Below are 15,234 nucleotides of genomic sequence, written 5' to 3'. Positions count from 1 at the left end.
ACTATTGCATTCAAAATTATTTTTATGTAATTCTTTGTAATTACGTATTATCGAAGAGACTCGTTCAGTATAGTGTACGAACTGTTTTGACACATGGTTTCATATTTTATTTGCGCGCGGTTTTTTAAAAAATGACGTCATCAACGAAAACGAAACTTGGCGCCATCTCTCCGGCGAACAGGGTGAACTACACGTTTTTGAAACTGTCGTTTCATTAATTCTCGACACTGCCACTGGACGGCGCCATGTGTATCTTTTTCCATTAAATTCTATTAAATTGGTTATGTCATCTGTCTCCCTCTAGGAGATGGGTTTCCTTGTCTAGTGTCGTCCTTGTTACATCTACTCTTTGCTTTAGTTTTATACCGAGCGGGGGAGGCTCTTTCATTTGACCACTATTTTCTCTAGAAAGAGATTTGTACTAGAGTCATTATTGTTTATAATATCATTGTAGGTTAAGTGTACAATTATACATACCTACAATTTAAATACATGACTAAAAAGAAATTATATGTTTAAAAGTGTTTAATTTTATTATTGTAACATTGTAATAAAAAATTAAAACTTTAATACCATGTATTGTCGAAAGATACTTATAAATACATTTAGATATGCCCAAACTCGTATAAAATCGAATTATTTCGCTGCAAATATTTGTTTATTAAATTTAAGAAAAAACATATTTACATCATATTTACCTCAAATTAATAAAACAAGAAGTTATAGTAATTACAATACTAAAAATGTATTGCAATTTAATTTTTTTATTCTATCAAGCAATTTTTTATTCAAATTATTTAAGTCCGAAGAAGAGAAAGACGACGTTGAAGAGTTAAAAATGACGATCAAACGATCAATTTTATTAATTCAGGTTAGACAATGAAATGTATTAGTTTAGCTTAGTTTATAAATAAGACTGATGTTCATTTTACTCTTGTAGAAACAAGAATTTGAAAAAGCAGAGCAAATGTTGCATGTTGCTTTAATGCAAGCCCAAACTTTACAACATTACGATGGTATAACTTATGTGTATGATGTAATGGCAAATTTAGCATATGACACAAACAATTTGGATAAAGCAGAAAAATTGTTTGTATCAGTTTTACAAAGATTAATGTCTAAAGGAGTTCCAGAGCATGATTTAGCAATCATTCATATTAGTCTTAAAATTGCTGATATATACAGCAAAAGAGGAGACTTAGAGTAAGCAATCCTTGATAAAAAAAGTATAAGTTTTCTCTTACCTTCTCTTTATTTTACAATTTGTTTTATGAACACAGAAAAGCAGAGAAAGGTTACAGATTTTGTTTTGACCGCTTAAAAAATCACTTAAGCGAAAACAGTGAAAACCAAGATGCATTGCAATTATTAAGTATAAGTTTAGAATTGTTTGGATCTATGCTTTTCTCACAGTCACATTATACAGAAGCTCTTAAATATTTTACTCAAGCTTACAACATATGCAAAAAAATAAATGGTGAAGAACATGAAGAGACTGTTATGTTGCTGAGTAACATAGGAAGTATTAAATTTATGTTACAAGAATATGATGAAGCTATTGAATATTTATCTAAAGCAGCGGTATTAGGTAATATCAATGAAAATGTAGATTATGTTGTCAGCTTCACATTGTGTCAAACTCATTTGTTACCTTTGTAGGAAAAAAGTTTCCAGATATGGATTATTTAAGCTCTGTTCATATCAATTTGGGAAATGCATTGATTATTAAGGGACTGCATGAAGAAGCGAAAAAAAATTGTAAAGAAGGAAAAAGATTGGCAAAAGTTAAAAGCGATAATGAATCTATGATAGAAGCAGAAAAATGCCTGAAAAAAATACAAGATCTACTATCATAGTATCAATTTTTATGTATGTATTGAAACATTATAATTTAAACTACGAAAAATAATAAAAATAAATACTAGTATTTATATGTACGTATACTGTAAATGTAATATGTAAATATATATATTGAATTAAATAAAGATAACAATTATTTTATAATTTTCTAAAATTTGTTTCTGTAAAATTAAGAAATTTTTATTGTAACATATAATCTCAAGAGACATAATTGCAATAAAATCTATAGTGATTTAAATAAAATTCAAAACAGCTTTTGTTGTACGAAATTATACATTTCACGTATATAGAAAACATACGATTTTTATTTTCATTTACAGTAATTACATGCTTATCAAGGGAATTAATATTCGTACAAAATTAAGGAATTTTAATGTAAAAAATATATCACTTTATAGCATAAATAATTTGGAAAAACGATCTATATAAAAAACCTTATCATAAGTAATTGAATGCAGAATGATTTACTAAAGAATTATTATGATTTGCATGTTACTGATAAAACAATTATACTGAATATGAAATACTCCATTATATATGTATTACTTTTTATAAGGCTAATTCATTTATAATTTTTCACTACAACGTGGTATTTTCATAAACAATAATAACATTTTTCCGAAATTACTTTATACGATTTTAAATTGGTTGAAGTTGTAATTTTTCTCTTTTCTCTTATAATGTAAACGATCTCTAATAAGGATCTGAATGATTTTTCATATTTGTTTACATTTTTCTTGCTATACTAATATTAGCAATAGATTTAATCATTTTTTCACTGGTATTCATGTTATACAATATATTCAGATTTTCATTAATTTTCACTAATGAAAATGGAAAAAAAGTGTTGGAGCAATAGTCACAATATGTGAACACAAGATATGAAAGAAATCTATTCATACATTGCTATTGCTACCATCATAAACACACCCAATAGTAATGAAATAATTTCTTTCACAGACTGCCTAAAATTAGTATCAGTTAAAAGTTCTGGTATTACAGAAACTGTTGCAATATAAATAAATCCTCCAGCTGTAAATGGAAGAATCCACTTAGTTGCAACATCTCCTGCAAATGAAAGTCTTGATTAAATTAAATATTCAATAAATAAACATGTGAATTCTGAATTTTAATAGTTTATTCTTACCCATGCCTTCTGCAAGTAATGATACATAAGTTCCTAATAAAGCACCTATCGCAGTAGTAAGTTGAAGCATCATAGCCTGCAATAACAATTATATTATCTAATTTATTAAATAAATAATTTATTAATCATTTTAATATCTTACTTTTCTTTTGCTATAACCACTTTGTATTAAAATAGCAAAATCTCCTATTTCATGAGGTACTTCATGTATTAAAATTGTGAATGTGGTAATGTAACCAATATTTTTGCCAGCTAAATAACTGGCTCCAATAGCCAGACCATCTGTGAAATTATGTAAGAAATCGGCAACTAGATTTAAATAGCCAGCAATTTTAATTTCACTTTGAACATTCTTAGGTTTCTTTTCTTTAGAATCTTTCTTTGATTTATTATTATTTTTATTTTCTTTTGATACATTTCCTTTAGATTCATGTAAATGACTGTGATCAGTTTTTATGATTCGCACTGCTTTTTCAACAATTAAAAACATCACTACACCTAATAATACACATAATCCAACAGACATACCATGCCCATGATCATGTTTTTCATTGTCATGATGAGACGTATGTGAAGCAGTTTCTTCATGTGCATGAGGAACTAAAGCATGAGGAATTAAATGCAAGAATGCATCGCCTAATAAGCCACCTGATGCAAAACTTAATAACATTTTCAACAGTGATTCGCGTTCTTTACTGTTGTCTAAAGGTACAAAAAACAATATGAGAAACGGTGCAGCTGATATGATTAAAGTTGATATAGTAGCTTTAACAATCAATTCATTATATACTTTATCAGACAAAACTGGTTTGTCTCCATGATCATGATTGTGATTTTCATGTTTATGCTGATGTAGAATTTCGTCATGATGTGTCAAATGTTCATTGTCCACATACTTTTTGTTAGCTTCCTTGGAATATTTAAAACTTGGTAATTCACCATCGCCATGGGCTTGACAGAAGGTCGGTAAGCTTAAAAGTATAAGTAAAAAAAATGTTCCAAGTAAAATCTTCGAAATCCATTCGTTCTTATGACACCGTTGGTTATTCTTTATTATCGTGGTCATTTCTCCAATATTCAGTAAGTAAACTTAACATTCGTGCATAAAAATGTAAGAACCTTATTGTTTATACAAGGTAAAAAAATTTGGCCACGTTAAAAGATGATACGTTATCAAAATAAGGTTTATAGTTGGCTTTGGAGGGAAAGTATGCTGCTAGTGTGATACCAACCTACCGCCTACTACCTGCTTCTCACTTCATGATTATACATATAGTAAACAAATATATATGAATTATAATACAAGAAAAAATAATGAAATAAGCCGGTGATAGGTCCTCTCATCATTTTTCAGTTATATTGTCATTGATCTCTACCCTACGTTTCAACGCATCTATACTCTGTTCTGCTAGAGAATATAGTAACTAGATAACAAGAAGCTAGTGACTTATTTCCTCTCGTAATAAAGATAACAAGAATTCGTTTTTTCTGAATTTGTTCTCTTATCGAATAAAGTCATTGATTTTTGCCCTATCTAAAATTTAAACTACTGTGCAAAAAAAGATGAAGATATATGGAGAATGTATCTTTTTTCTTCTTATTTATCTGCATGTCTCTTTATCTGCAAAACGCGATGCCACAATTTGTAGCACGTTGTAAGACCGAGACAGATACATAGAGATATAATATCACCGTGATAAATTCCCTTGATCTCAAGCTAGTTTACATTTCTGTTAGAATGAAACCGAATGGTCACGTGCTTTGTATTGTTAGCTATACATGTTTTGTGCATATGTCAAACGCTTTGTAACCTCATCTAACAAAAACGTAGGTATCACGTGTGTATTCGGTGAACGGTTCCAAAAATTTACTGATTTCAAGCTTATGACATCAGCTTTTTGTGTTAGAAGTAGATGGTAAATGTAACGTCAATACTGTAATGTCCAAAGTGTAATCATTTATAAATGAGTTAATAATAATGGTGCTTTCTTCAAACACGTGGAATGTTGTCAAAATGTACCGAAAATTATTAACAAAATATCCGTTGCTTACTCAAGCTACGCAAGCCGGTAATAACATATAAATCATTTCATTTTTGTATCGTTGTAATTTATGTTGATAATTGTTTGTATTGTTAAATATAATAGGTACATTAATGGCACTTGGAGATCAGATTGCACAAAATTTAGTTGAACGAAAAGAATTCAAAGATTTAGATTTTGTACGAACTGCTCAGTTTGGTGGTATAGGATTTTTTATTGCTGTAAGTAAACTTACAGATTGTAACTAATTAATGTCATGCATGATATTTATTTTTATAAACATTTAAATAATGTTTATAACTATATTAACTATATAACTAAATTATATGATAGGGACCTGCAACTCGAACTTGGTATGGAATATTAGATAAATATATTGGTTCAAAAGGAGGAGTTGTAGTATTAAAAAAAGTATGTTGTGATCAATTATTTTTTGCTCCTATATTCATAGGAGTCTTATTATCAGTAATTGGTATGTTACAAGGGAATGATTTAGAAAATTTGCAAAATAAATTAAAAAAGGAATATCCTGATATTTTGAAGAATAATTATAAGGTAACAGAATAATGTTTATAAGATGTAAAATTCATGATGAAAAAGTTTTATGAAAAATTTATATACTCAAAATTTATTTTCAGCTTTGGCCTATAGTTCAGCTAGTTAACTTCTATTTTATACCTTTACAATATCAAGTTTTAAAAGTACAATCAGTAGCTCTACTATGGAATACTTATATTTCATATAGAACACGTCTAGAAAAGTAGAAATAGGTATAAGGAATAAATATATATATATATTTATAAATATATGTATTTTATTACTTTTTTTTAATATATATATGAATATCCTCAAAATCTATGCTTTAAGCTCTATTTATAATGACAACATTAAAAAAATGCATATCGTTTGAAAGAGAAGTTTACAATTTATATTACAAACAATCATATATTGTAATATAAAATTCAGTAACGATATCCGTGAATACAAACACAATGAAACAGTGGATATAATAACAGATAACAAATTTCGACAATATTAAACTTTTGTTTAACCTGTAAAATTTCCTGTTGAATTTTGAAGCTGTTTTATTTTCGTACATTGCTCTAGGAGCCAAGTACAAAATACAAGTTTCTTCATAATTTAATACATTAGAAATAAAATTATTTTATGGAATGTAACTATTTATAAAACTATTAAATCATTAAGTACAAACACATTTTACTTTAAGTGTTGTTAAGTATGTACAATAACATCTGAAATGTACTGAAATAAATTAAAATTTCATCTAAATTATTTGTAATTTATTTAAGCTTATTGCCGTTCATCATTTATAATGGGAGATTCTCCGCTTTTGCAACTGCTGCAGGTATGGTTTCATTGGTTCTAGATGATATACATGTTCCTAGTAATTCTGGACACGATATTTCATTCGACACGACTTTTTGTACCTTCTTTAGTAAATCATAATTGATACGCTGTGTTATTACGGAATCGTTTCTATATCAATACAATATAATGTTAGTGATAGCAATGTAGTAGATCATAAAGTACATTTGATGTATATAAGCTAAAGAAATACTTACTTGTATTCTGGATGTGAAACAACTTCTTTCCTTAACCATGCGGCAGTTGTTAACAATTCACCAGCAGCTCTTTTTTGTATTAATTTCATGTAAGCTTGTACTGTACAATGAGTATCAGCGTCCACATCCATACTGGCTAAGTACGAATTCACTAACGGTATTAGACCAGGAAAGACACCATTCTAAAGTGGAATAATGTATTGCAATTCATTTATCGAATAATATAATTTATAGACGAAATATCAATATTACCTTCCCATTAATAATTTCATTAACGGTAAATTCTGTATATTCTGCTTGACCATCATCTTGCTGTTTTATGTCTGAGGTAATGTCTCGCCGAAACCAAAATTTTTCTGCCATAACTGCGTTCCTTCTTTGAGCTCGAGCCATATTTTTATCAACTTTACTAATCGGTATTAAAAGATTTAATTTATAGCTTAAAATTACTCTTGTAAGAAGGACGATGAAACAAACTATGGCAGCATTTTCGAAATCTGTGATTTGAACTTCGCATGGACGAAATTCAACACGCCAGCCTATAGATGAGTTTGGTGGCGGTGGTTTAAATCTCATTGTTTGCCAATTAGTTGATTGGATATTCTGAAACGTTATATTTTGTATTTATGTAATAATGTTGCAAAATTGTATTATTCTTAAAACTAAAGTAATTATTGATAATAAGTATATTTACTTCAAAGTGATCAGTATCTTCTAAATCATTTTGGTAGACCTTTTCAGAAAAGAGGGATACAGTATCTCTGATAAATAAATGAGCTATATGTTGCGCAAGTAACTTATCAATTCCATTATCCAATAGTTGTTTGTATATTTCTTCATCATATGTTAAAGGAACATCATTGTATTTTTCCCCTTGTTCACTAAGATACGAATCTATAGAATCATATCTAGATTTACTAATTCTGAATTTGTTTTCCTTCAAAGGCTTCAAACCACGTTCTTCCTGTGTTCTACAGTCAACGGAACAAGATATCACATTCCACCGACAATCAACGTCGCTTATATATCCTCGATAAAATGGACTGGCAGCGGTTAGAGCCAACTGTCGAATGTTAAACAAATGTTCTGTAATGTATGCGCGAAAGAATATGCTAACTCCATATCTTCAGAGTTGAAAGAAATATAATAATTCTTTCACATAGTACTAACCATTATTGGACATAAAGGTGTTAATTGGTCATACAATGTTCTTGCTTCTTCGATGTTACAAGCTTGAAAAGTCAACTGTAAGCAACAACAACCCATTCCAAAACCCATAGCATCCATGTAAATATGATCTTCTTTTGCTGCATTAATAGAATCATCTTTAAGAGAGGGATCAAAATTCTCTTTAAATGGAGTTGGTACATTTTTATCTTTATAAACTGCAAACAAGCACTCAATATTAACTTCAACCAACTTGTTTTATCTTAAATACCAAATTATTTTATACTGAAATATGCATACTAGGAATGTTTATAGCAACTTTCTCTCCACGTCGTTTTCTTATGTTTCTTGTTAACGTTTTAAACCTTGGATGACCTGGATATATAGCCTCATCTGGGAAAAATAAACTTTTTGATGCTCCAGAGTCTGGTGTTGGTTTTGTAGGAGGATCTGTAAAATCAGGTGCCCCTGTTCTGTAATAAAACAAAAAAAATTATCATATTTTTTTAAACAATATATATTTGGCTCCATAGCCACAGTGTATTAACTTCATCTTTCTTATTCCAAAGATTTTACATTTTTTATTTGCTTTCCTCTAAAGTTTGGAAAGTGTGATTTAGTACACTTTGGCTTTGAGGTCTAAATATTTACTAGTCTAACTTATAAATAAATACTTCATCTACCTTGGAAAATTAGTTAAAGACATTAAAACTTCATTGGGTCGAAGTAACTTTGAAGCTTCTTGTCTTCGATATTTCATATTTGCTTCAACAACATTAAAATGAACTAATAGACCACCATATGGTTTCCCTGGTGTTCCTTCTAGCATATAAGCACCATATTCAGGCCTCCATAGTGATTTGATGTTACTACAAAACAATATATATTATTCTAATATTATTACCACTGACATAACTAGAATTCTTGTTTAGGATGAGCCAGAACCCTTTACTAATAATTTCATCTTTCCATATTAGGTATTATTTAGAAACTTTTAAATTTAAGAGTCTGAACATTTCAGAATTATTAATTTAGATATTTGATTAGCTACTTAGACTGGCTCAATCCATATTTTGAGGAGAACCAAGGCCATGCTAGTCTTTGCCTAGTTATACCAATGATTATTACTATATCATATTTTCATAATAATGAAATGCATTTGTTAAGTAACAGTTGTAATTGTAATTTTTATGGGTTCTTTAGTATCTTAGAATACTTACTCTGGATCATTATATTCTTTTTCATTTAACGTTTTTAGTAATTCTCCACCTCTTAAACTAAGTTTTGCAGTTTTTGCTTCATCATCAAATTTAATAATCATGTATTCCACCTATTTTAAATCAAGTAAGGTAAAATGAAAAAGTATTAAAACAATTCAATTTTAATTGTTAATGTGAATATAGTAATATGTTTAAAAAATTTGCTGGCATACATTGCATAAATTTATCAACTTATCTATAATATTTACTTAGTTAAATGCAAAAGTGTCAACTCATGTATCTAGAAACGTTAAGCTGTAATTGGAGAAAATTCAAGGTCAGACTTATGATACTTCAGAAACCATAATTATTTGCAACATCTGTTGATTACAGTAGTTAACATTTGACTGATAATGAATTAAAATATAACTAAGTGGCATTAGTACCATTAAAATAACTAATAAATAAAAAAGATATATTAATGAGAAGAATTTCAAGAGTGAAACATAAAACATAAATGCAATGAAAAGATACTGTTTTGTAATAGTATATAGAATAGTATAACATACTGATTTATTAATTTAAACGCTAATTTATGATTATAAAAATACAATTTCTTCTGCAATTAAAACAATTAATTCTTGCATTAAAAACAAATAATGTTGCGCAATTTATACTTCTGTATTTTTCATAAAAAAAGGTAGATAAGTTAAGCTAATAAACTTCATCGTTATTTAACTCACTTATCACACCTCATAACAATATTGCAAATAAAATCGAATAATCAACAAAGTCATAAAATAGTCATTACCTCATCACCCCATTTGAGTATATCACCTTGTCTATCTCTGAGCCTTTTGTACAAATTAATAAATTGAATGATTCCGTGTTTTCGCACGTGGTCAGCCAGATTTTTTGTTTCTTCCCAACTTAAAGGACTTCCTTCGGTTAGTAAACCCATATTCGTAGAGGTTAGTCAATATGGGAGTTTTTTCAAATTTAACAATTGTAATAGAATTTCGCGCAAAATCGACTTAACCCGATTTCTGCCGAATTACACCGAAGCACAACGTTACTGACGCCAAAGAAATCACGAAAATTTTGCAACAGAATTAAGTACAGCACTACTAACGCTTTATAGACTAACTACAGTCATCTACGATCTATCCCGTCACTTTCAATGGTATATAAATACCAGGTAATCACGCACTCCTACCACAATGTTGTAACTACAAACGCTCGGAGATATCGGCTCAAGATATTGTTAAGTCATTTCTCATTTGATAAAACTTCAGATATACCTATCTTTTTTGTGCAGCATGCTTTACTATTAATGTTTTATCTTGTATATAACTTAAGTGTGCAATAAAGAAACTCAACAAATAAACTTTCTGAATGATGTGATACGAGTTTTAATTGATACCAATTACCTCATACATTGCAATCAAGTTACTCAATATATGAACTGTTTGTTGTGAGGGTGGGGCAATTTTATGTTTGAGAAAGATTTATTGTATTATTTTAGACTTATTAGACACGAAATTTTAATTTATAATGAATTTATCATTTCAAGGAAAGTGGATTGGTCTCACTTTCATTATGAAGGTCTTATGTTTGTAATATAATTATCTATAGTTGGCAAATGACGAAAGGTTTTGATTTATTATCAATAGAAAATGGGAAAATTCAACCACAACTAGTATGTCATCATTTTTTATATTTTCATGATTCGGTTTATCAAAATATCAAAGTTATAACTTCAATTAAATTATCTTGAATGTATATATGTTTATACATGTACATTTTAATCAAAGAGACCGAATCCCATATCATCTTCTGATTCAGATTCTTCTTTCTTTTCTTCTTTCTTCTCTGCAGCAGGAGCTTCTGCAGCAGCAGCAGCTGGTGCAGCAGTAGTAACAGCAGCGGCGAATTTGCTTGGATCCTACAAAAACATTATTATTAAATATAACATACAGTTTTGGGGAAACATATTTAACATATTATTTCATTTCAGACAGCAATTCGTGCTTTTTTTCAACAAAAATCCTAAGAAACCAGTGGGTTCTACTATTTCTAGTGCTGATTCCATTACATAGGACATTAAGACATATATGATTCATCATATATGGTATTCAATAAATGTTAGTATTATACTACAAAGGACTTACCTTGATGTATTCCTTGATTGTAGCAGCTTCTGCAAATTCAATTTCAGTGACAGCAGCAATAGCCAACAGATTTTTGAATCCATTAACAATGCTGTGTGGAACACTGGCTATTGTAGGATAGCCAATAGACAAGCAAACTGCAGCCAAGTTTGCTACTCCAGCCATGAACTTCTCACGAAGATCTTCTGGTTTTATGTCTAAGATTTCAGGTGCAAAGATAGTACCAGAATCATACACTTGTTCAACAATTAAACCATACGAAAATGGAGATATGTTCAACATGTTCAAAAGAGTGGCTTCAGATGCACCTACTTTGTCACCTGGTTTCAAAATGTGTACATCGTTCTAAAATATTATAAATATATATGTACTGTTTAAAATATAACACATATAAACATAAATTATTAAATTAAATTGGATACTTACAATAATTTCAATAGTACCCTTGGAAATTTTAGTGGGAATGCTTAAAGCTTGAAAGAATGCAGTTTTTTCAGGGCCAAGTCCAGTATTTTGAGCAGGAATTATAACGCTCAGTGGTGCAATAGCACCTGCTCTAGCTGGGGCTCTGACCTTATTTTCCAAAAGTTTGTCTCTTACTTCAATTAAATCTCCACGAGTAAAAACAAATCCAACATTTCCACGAATATGTGGGAGAAGTTTTTCAAGTGCAGCATTACGTTCAATATGACCACGAATTGCCTTTCTCATCATTGTGTTTTTTCCCATAAGTACCACGGCATTTCCACGAAGTGACATACGTATCTGTTGCATTTGTTTAGAACCAACATTGTCAGCACCCACTATGAAGCATTTAGGATAATCATCCAAAAGTTGCTAAAAATATAAATTTTAGGTGAGAATAATATGATCGCATATATATACAGTTAAATACGAAGTGCTTCAGAAATACTTACCACAAGTTTTGTAAAATAATTAGATTTCCAAGTTGCCTTGTCCTCCCTACCCATCTTGATGTGTGTGTAGGGACAGTTAAACAATTTAAGGACTGTAAAAAAACATGTACTTATTAATATTAAATTTATCGTAATTAATACAAAATTCATTACATGAGTTAATATCAGACTGCATACATGCAACGTATAATCTTTAAAACCGCACACAGATGGGTTCCGCTATTTCTAGCTTCTGTGTGGTTCTCGGTTTTTCAGACGCATTATTGTATCATCATATAATTTTCATTATACCTCAATTAACATTCAAATATACACATGTTTAATAATAAAATGCTTATATGTTACATAAATTTCATGTGACCACATGGTACGCTAACCTTAGAAAACCTACTTATTCTGAATTTTATGAAAAAAAGGAAACGAAAATTTAATTTTCTTAAATTTATATACATATATATAAATATATATAGTTAGTACTTAATATTTTTAGCTAATGATTTAAAATATTTCATTATTTAAACAGATACGCGAGTTTACTCACCTCGGCAATGTTTAAGGGTACAATGAATAAGAAAGAGGAAGTCTTGTAACGAGTTTCATGTGTACTACAGGAAATACATCATCGCCCGCGAAAATTCTTCTTTTCAAACACGTTTGTGATTTGAATAACTAAATATTTTTGCACAGATATATTTTATATTTCATAAAATAGTTTATTATCATTTATTATCAATTGAAGCATAAATTATTAACATGGAGTTGAAGTATAACTTACATATAAATGTTCTGTAGAACATTTATGATATTGATGTTATTGTATAACAAAATAAATATATGCATAAAACGGAATAAAACACAAATTTATTTACATATTTCATTTTGTACTTTGTATTTCTTTGCTTTTTTTGATATCGTAAACATATGATAAAATAACATACAAACTTTAACTTCAGAAAAATTTCTAAGCCAGCAATTGATATAAAATATTTATCACAATATCAAAGTGGAATGATATTAAATAATATTTGTAGAAGGAAAATAATATGTTTTGCTTATAGAATTAGTAACAATTTTCCTACAACTGCAATGAGTGTATAAATTCATGGAAATGATAAGAAATAATATTCATGTAAAATATACTACTTTAAAAAGTTTTTGATTGTCTTTTGATTTATATTGATAAAACTTCGTCGGTGCATTTTTTTAATACATTCAAGGCAAAATCAATATCACTTTTGTTAAGGAGAGTGGAGACACAAAGTCTGAGACTAGGCCTAGGTAAATTTTTTTCTGCTTCTAAATATGCAGGAGGTATAATCGCTACATTATTTTCGATACATTTATCTGAAATTTTGGAAAGTAATTTTTCTTCTGTGCTACGATCCAGTTTTTCTTTCAAGTATACATGCTTTACTGGAGACTCTGGAAAACTTAAGCATTCTAAGGAATTGACATTTTGAAGTCCATCATGTATGGCTATACAATTGTCTTTTAATGACTTAAATATCTGTGGATTATTTTTCATGATTTCTAAAGACGTAATAGCAGCAGCTGTTAGAAGAGGTGGCAGAGATGCAGAAAAACAGTATCCAAGTCCAGATAACCGCTGGTGTTCAATAATAAATGATGTGCCCACACAAAAACCACCAATAGATCCTATTGCCCAATCTAGAGATCCTAAAACGTAGACAAAAAAAATTAGATTCAAATATAAGTACTTGTTAATTGTAAAAGCTTCATAAATTATTCACCTATAATCATATCGATTTCATGTCTAGGGACACCAAAGTGCTCAGTAACACCTTTTCCATGTTTACCAAGAGTTCCAAATGATATCGATTCATCGATAAATATTCTTAACTTATATTTCTTACAAAGTGCAACTAACTGTGGTAATGGACAGATATTTCCAGTATTCATATAAATACCCTCAACTATTAGAAAACGTTTAAGTTTAGCTGCTTTCTTCGGATTTTGTTCATCAAGTTTTGCCTGTTTCATTAGTAAACTAGAGAGATCATTAACATCGTTATGCTTGAAATAGATGATATTAGCTTTAGTTGCATCTAATCCTTTTTGTATAGCAAAATTTACTTTTTCATCTACAAATACAAGATCTCTACGTTTACAATATGCTGCAACTGCAGATGCAATTGTACTAAATCCATATGAATATACTACAGCTTCTTCTGTATCTGTGTAATCAGCCAAATGTTCTTCTAATTCCAAATGAACATCAACAGTACCATAAAATCCTCGTGGTCCACAAGAGCCTACTCCATACTTTCTTACTGCTGCTATTGCTTTTGTTTCTATTTCATTACTTTCTATCAGACCTAAGTAATTATGTGTACCAAGATTTAAACATTCTTTCCCATTAACTACTATGCTTTTACCAGCTCTGGATGTTACGCATCTTGGACTTAATGATGAATGATTTGGCTGTGAACTAGTTATCAAAGGTTCAGGCTGCCATTCTAGAAGTTTCTTTTTAATTTCATCTTCTGTTGGTATTCTTCTAGCATTACCGTAATATTTCTTAGCGATAAACCATATCACCCAAAGAACCAAGAATGTCTCCAATAACGTATGATATTGAGGTATAGTACTCCAAATTTCCATTGATTCAATAAACAAGAATTTTGTGCTCATATTTTTGTTCAGACAGTGTCCTGTGTACCCTGTTTTTATTAATTTTTCTGTAAAAATAAAGTAAAAAGTGGTTGCAGTGATTTTTAAAAAAATATATACTTATACTAAAATCATACCTGACTTTTATCAGTAACTACACAAGGGTGTATTACAACTAAAAATAGATCGATAATGTGAAGTACTGAGAAAATTTAGACATCATGATAGCAGTTAAATAATATATTAGATAAAATTATTTTTCAGTAAGCGTATCAGCGTAATTACTGCAGATACTTTGAAAGAACTAAATCAGCACAAGATGGCAGCACCTAACGGCGGAATATTCGAAGTATCATCATAAGATAACGTTTTTATTTTGAAGCCTGACATATAAATTTTATTTGCTTATTTTCATCTACAATTCCTTACTAAAACATGAACAAAACTGTATTATTTAGACTGCGTGGATGACACTAAATCAAATAGATTATGAATGCAGTGAATTATTTTGTAAGGA

At 29.4% G+C, this 15,234-nt stretch overlaps 6 protein-coding genes across 7 annotated transcripts; 2 read left to right on the top strand and 4 right to left on the bottom strand.

The window, feature by feature from the left end:
* Positions 1–338: 338 nt before the first annotated feature.
* Ttc19 (tetratricopeptide repeat domain 19) lies at positions 339–2,004 on the top strand. The gene is made up of 4 exons (XM_003707006.3): positions 339–871; positions 941–1,203; positions 1,281–1,588; positions 1,660–2,004. Exons 1-4 carry the CDS (start codon positions 575–577, stop codon positions 1,854–1,856), a joined length of 1,065 nt encoding a protein of 354 aa, XP_003707054.3. The 5' UTR covers positions 339–574; the 3' UTR covers positions 1,857–2,004.
* A 640-nt stretch (positions 2,005–2,644) lies between these two features.
* Positions 2,645–4,229, bottom strand: Catsup (zinc transporter catecholamines up). Its single transcript, XM_003707005.3, has 3 exons — positions 3,150–4,229; positions 3,008–3,083; positions 2,645–2,928 (listed from the first exon to the last, which is right to left on the bottom strand). The coding sequence occupies exons 1-3, from the start codon at positions 4,071–4,073 to the stop codon at positions 2,753–2,755; spliced, it is 1,176 nt and encodes a 391-aa protein (XP_003707053.1). The 5' UTR covers positions 4,074–4,229; the 3' UTR covers positions 2,645–2,752.
* Positions 4,230–4,552: 323 nt separating this feature from the next.
* Mpv17 (Mitochondrial inner membrane protein MPV17) lies at positions 4,553–10,909 on the top strand. Its single transcript, XM_076542238.1, has 5 exons — positions 4,553–4,834; positions 4,918–5,076; positions 5,155–5,270; positions 5,383–5,604; positions 5,688–10,909. Exons 2-5 carry the CDS (start codon positions 4,986–4,988, stop codon positions 5,811–5,813), a joined length of 555 nt encoding a protein of 184 aa, XP_076398353.1. The 5' UTR covers positions 4,553–4,834; positions 4,918–4,985; the 3' UTR covers positions 5,814–10,909.
* Gclc (glutamate--cysteine ligase) lies at positions 6,091–9,959 on the bottom strand. 2 transcript variants are annotated; one of them, XM_003706848.3, is made up of 9 exons: positions 9,810–9,959; positions 9,020–9,129; positions 8,483–8,668; positions 8,100–8,272; positions 7,803–8,017; positions 7,327–7,695; positions 6,885–7,235; positions 6,633–6,814; positions 6,091–6,546 (listed from the first exon to the last, which is right to left on the bottom strand). In XM_003706848.3, exons 1-9 carry the CDS (start codon positions 9,957–9,959, stop codon positions 6,378–6,380), a joined length of 1,905 nt encoding a protein of 634 aa, XP_003706896.2. In that variant the 3' UTR covers positions 6,091–6,377. The 2 variants fall into 2 exon arrangements, with proteins under 2 accessions (XP_003706896.2, XP_012149231.2); XM_012293841.2 differs by lacking the exon at positions 9,020–9,129 and having other exon boundaries at positions 9,810–9,948.
* Positions 10,696–12,755, bottom strand: RpLP0 (ribosomal protein LP0). The gene is made up of 5 exons (XM_003706847.3): positions 12,628–12,755; positions 12,087–12,178; positions 11,596–12,006; positions 11,170–11,514; positions 10,696–10,943 (listed from the first exon to the last, which is right to left on the bottom strand). Exons 2-5 carry the CDS (start codon positions 12,138–12,140, stop codon positions 10,803–10,805), a joined length of 951 nt encoding a protein of 316 aa, XP_003706895.2. The 5' UTR covers positions 12,141–12,178; positions 12,628–12,755; the 3' UTR covers positions 10,696–10,802.
* Spt-I (serine palmitoyltransferase subunit I) lies at positions 12,100–15,202 on the bottom strand. Its single transcript, XM_003706846.3, has 4 exons — positions 14,855–15,202; positions 13,838–14,785; positions 12,628–13,763; positions 12,100–12,178 (listed from the first exon to the last, which is right to left on the bottom strand). The coding sequence occupies exons 2-3, from the start codon at positions 14,736–14,738 to the stop codon at positions 13,258–13,260; spliced, it is 1,407 nt and encodes a 468-aa protein (XP_003706894.1). The 5' UTR covers positions 14,739–14,785; positions 14,855–15,202; the 3' UTR covers positions 12,100–12,178; positions 12,628–13,257.
* Positions 15,203–15,234: the final 32 nt, after the last annotated feature.

The sequence above is a fragment of the Megachile rotundata genome, chromosome 2, assembly GCF_050947335.1.
Source record: "Megachile rotundata isolate GNS110a chromosome 2, iyMegRotu1, whole genome shotgun sequence".
Lineage (NCBI taxonomy): Eukaryota > Metazoa > Arthropoda > Insecta > Hymenoptera > Megachilidae > Megachile > Megachile rotundata.
The sequence above is the reverse complement of the archived record's forward strand: the minus strand, read 5'-3'. Positions and strand labels throughout refer to the sequence as shown.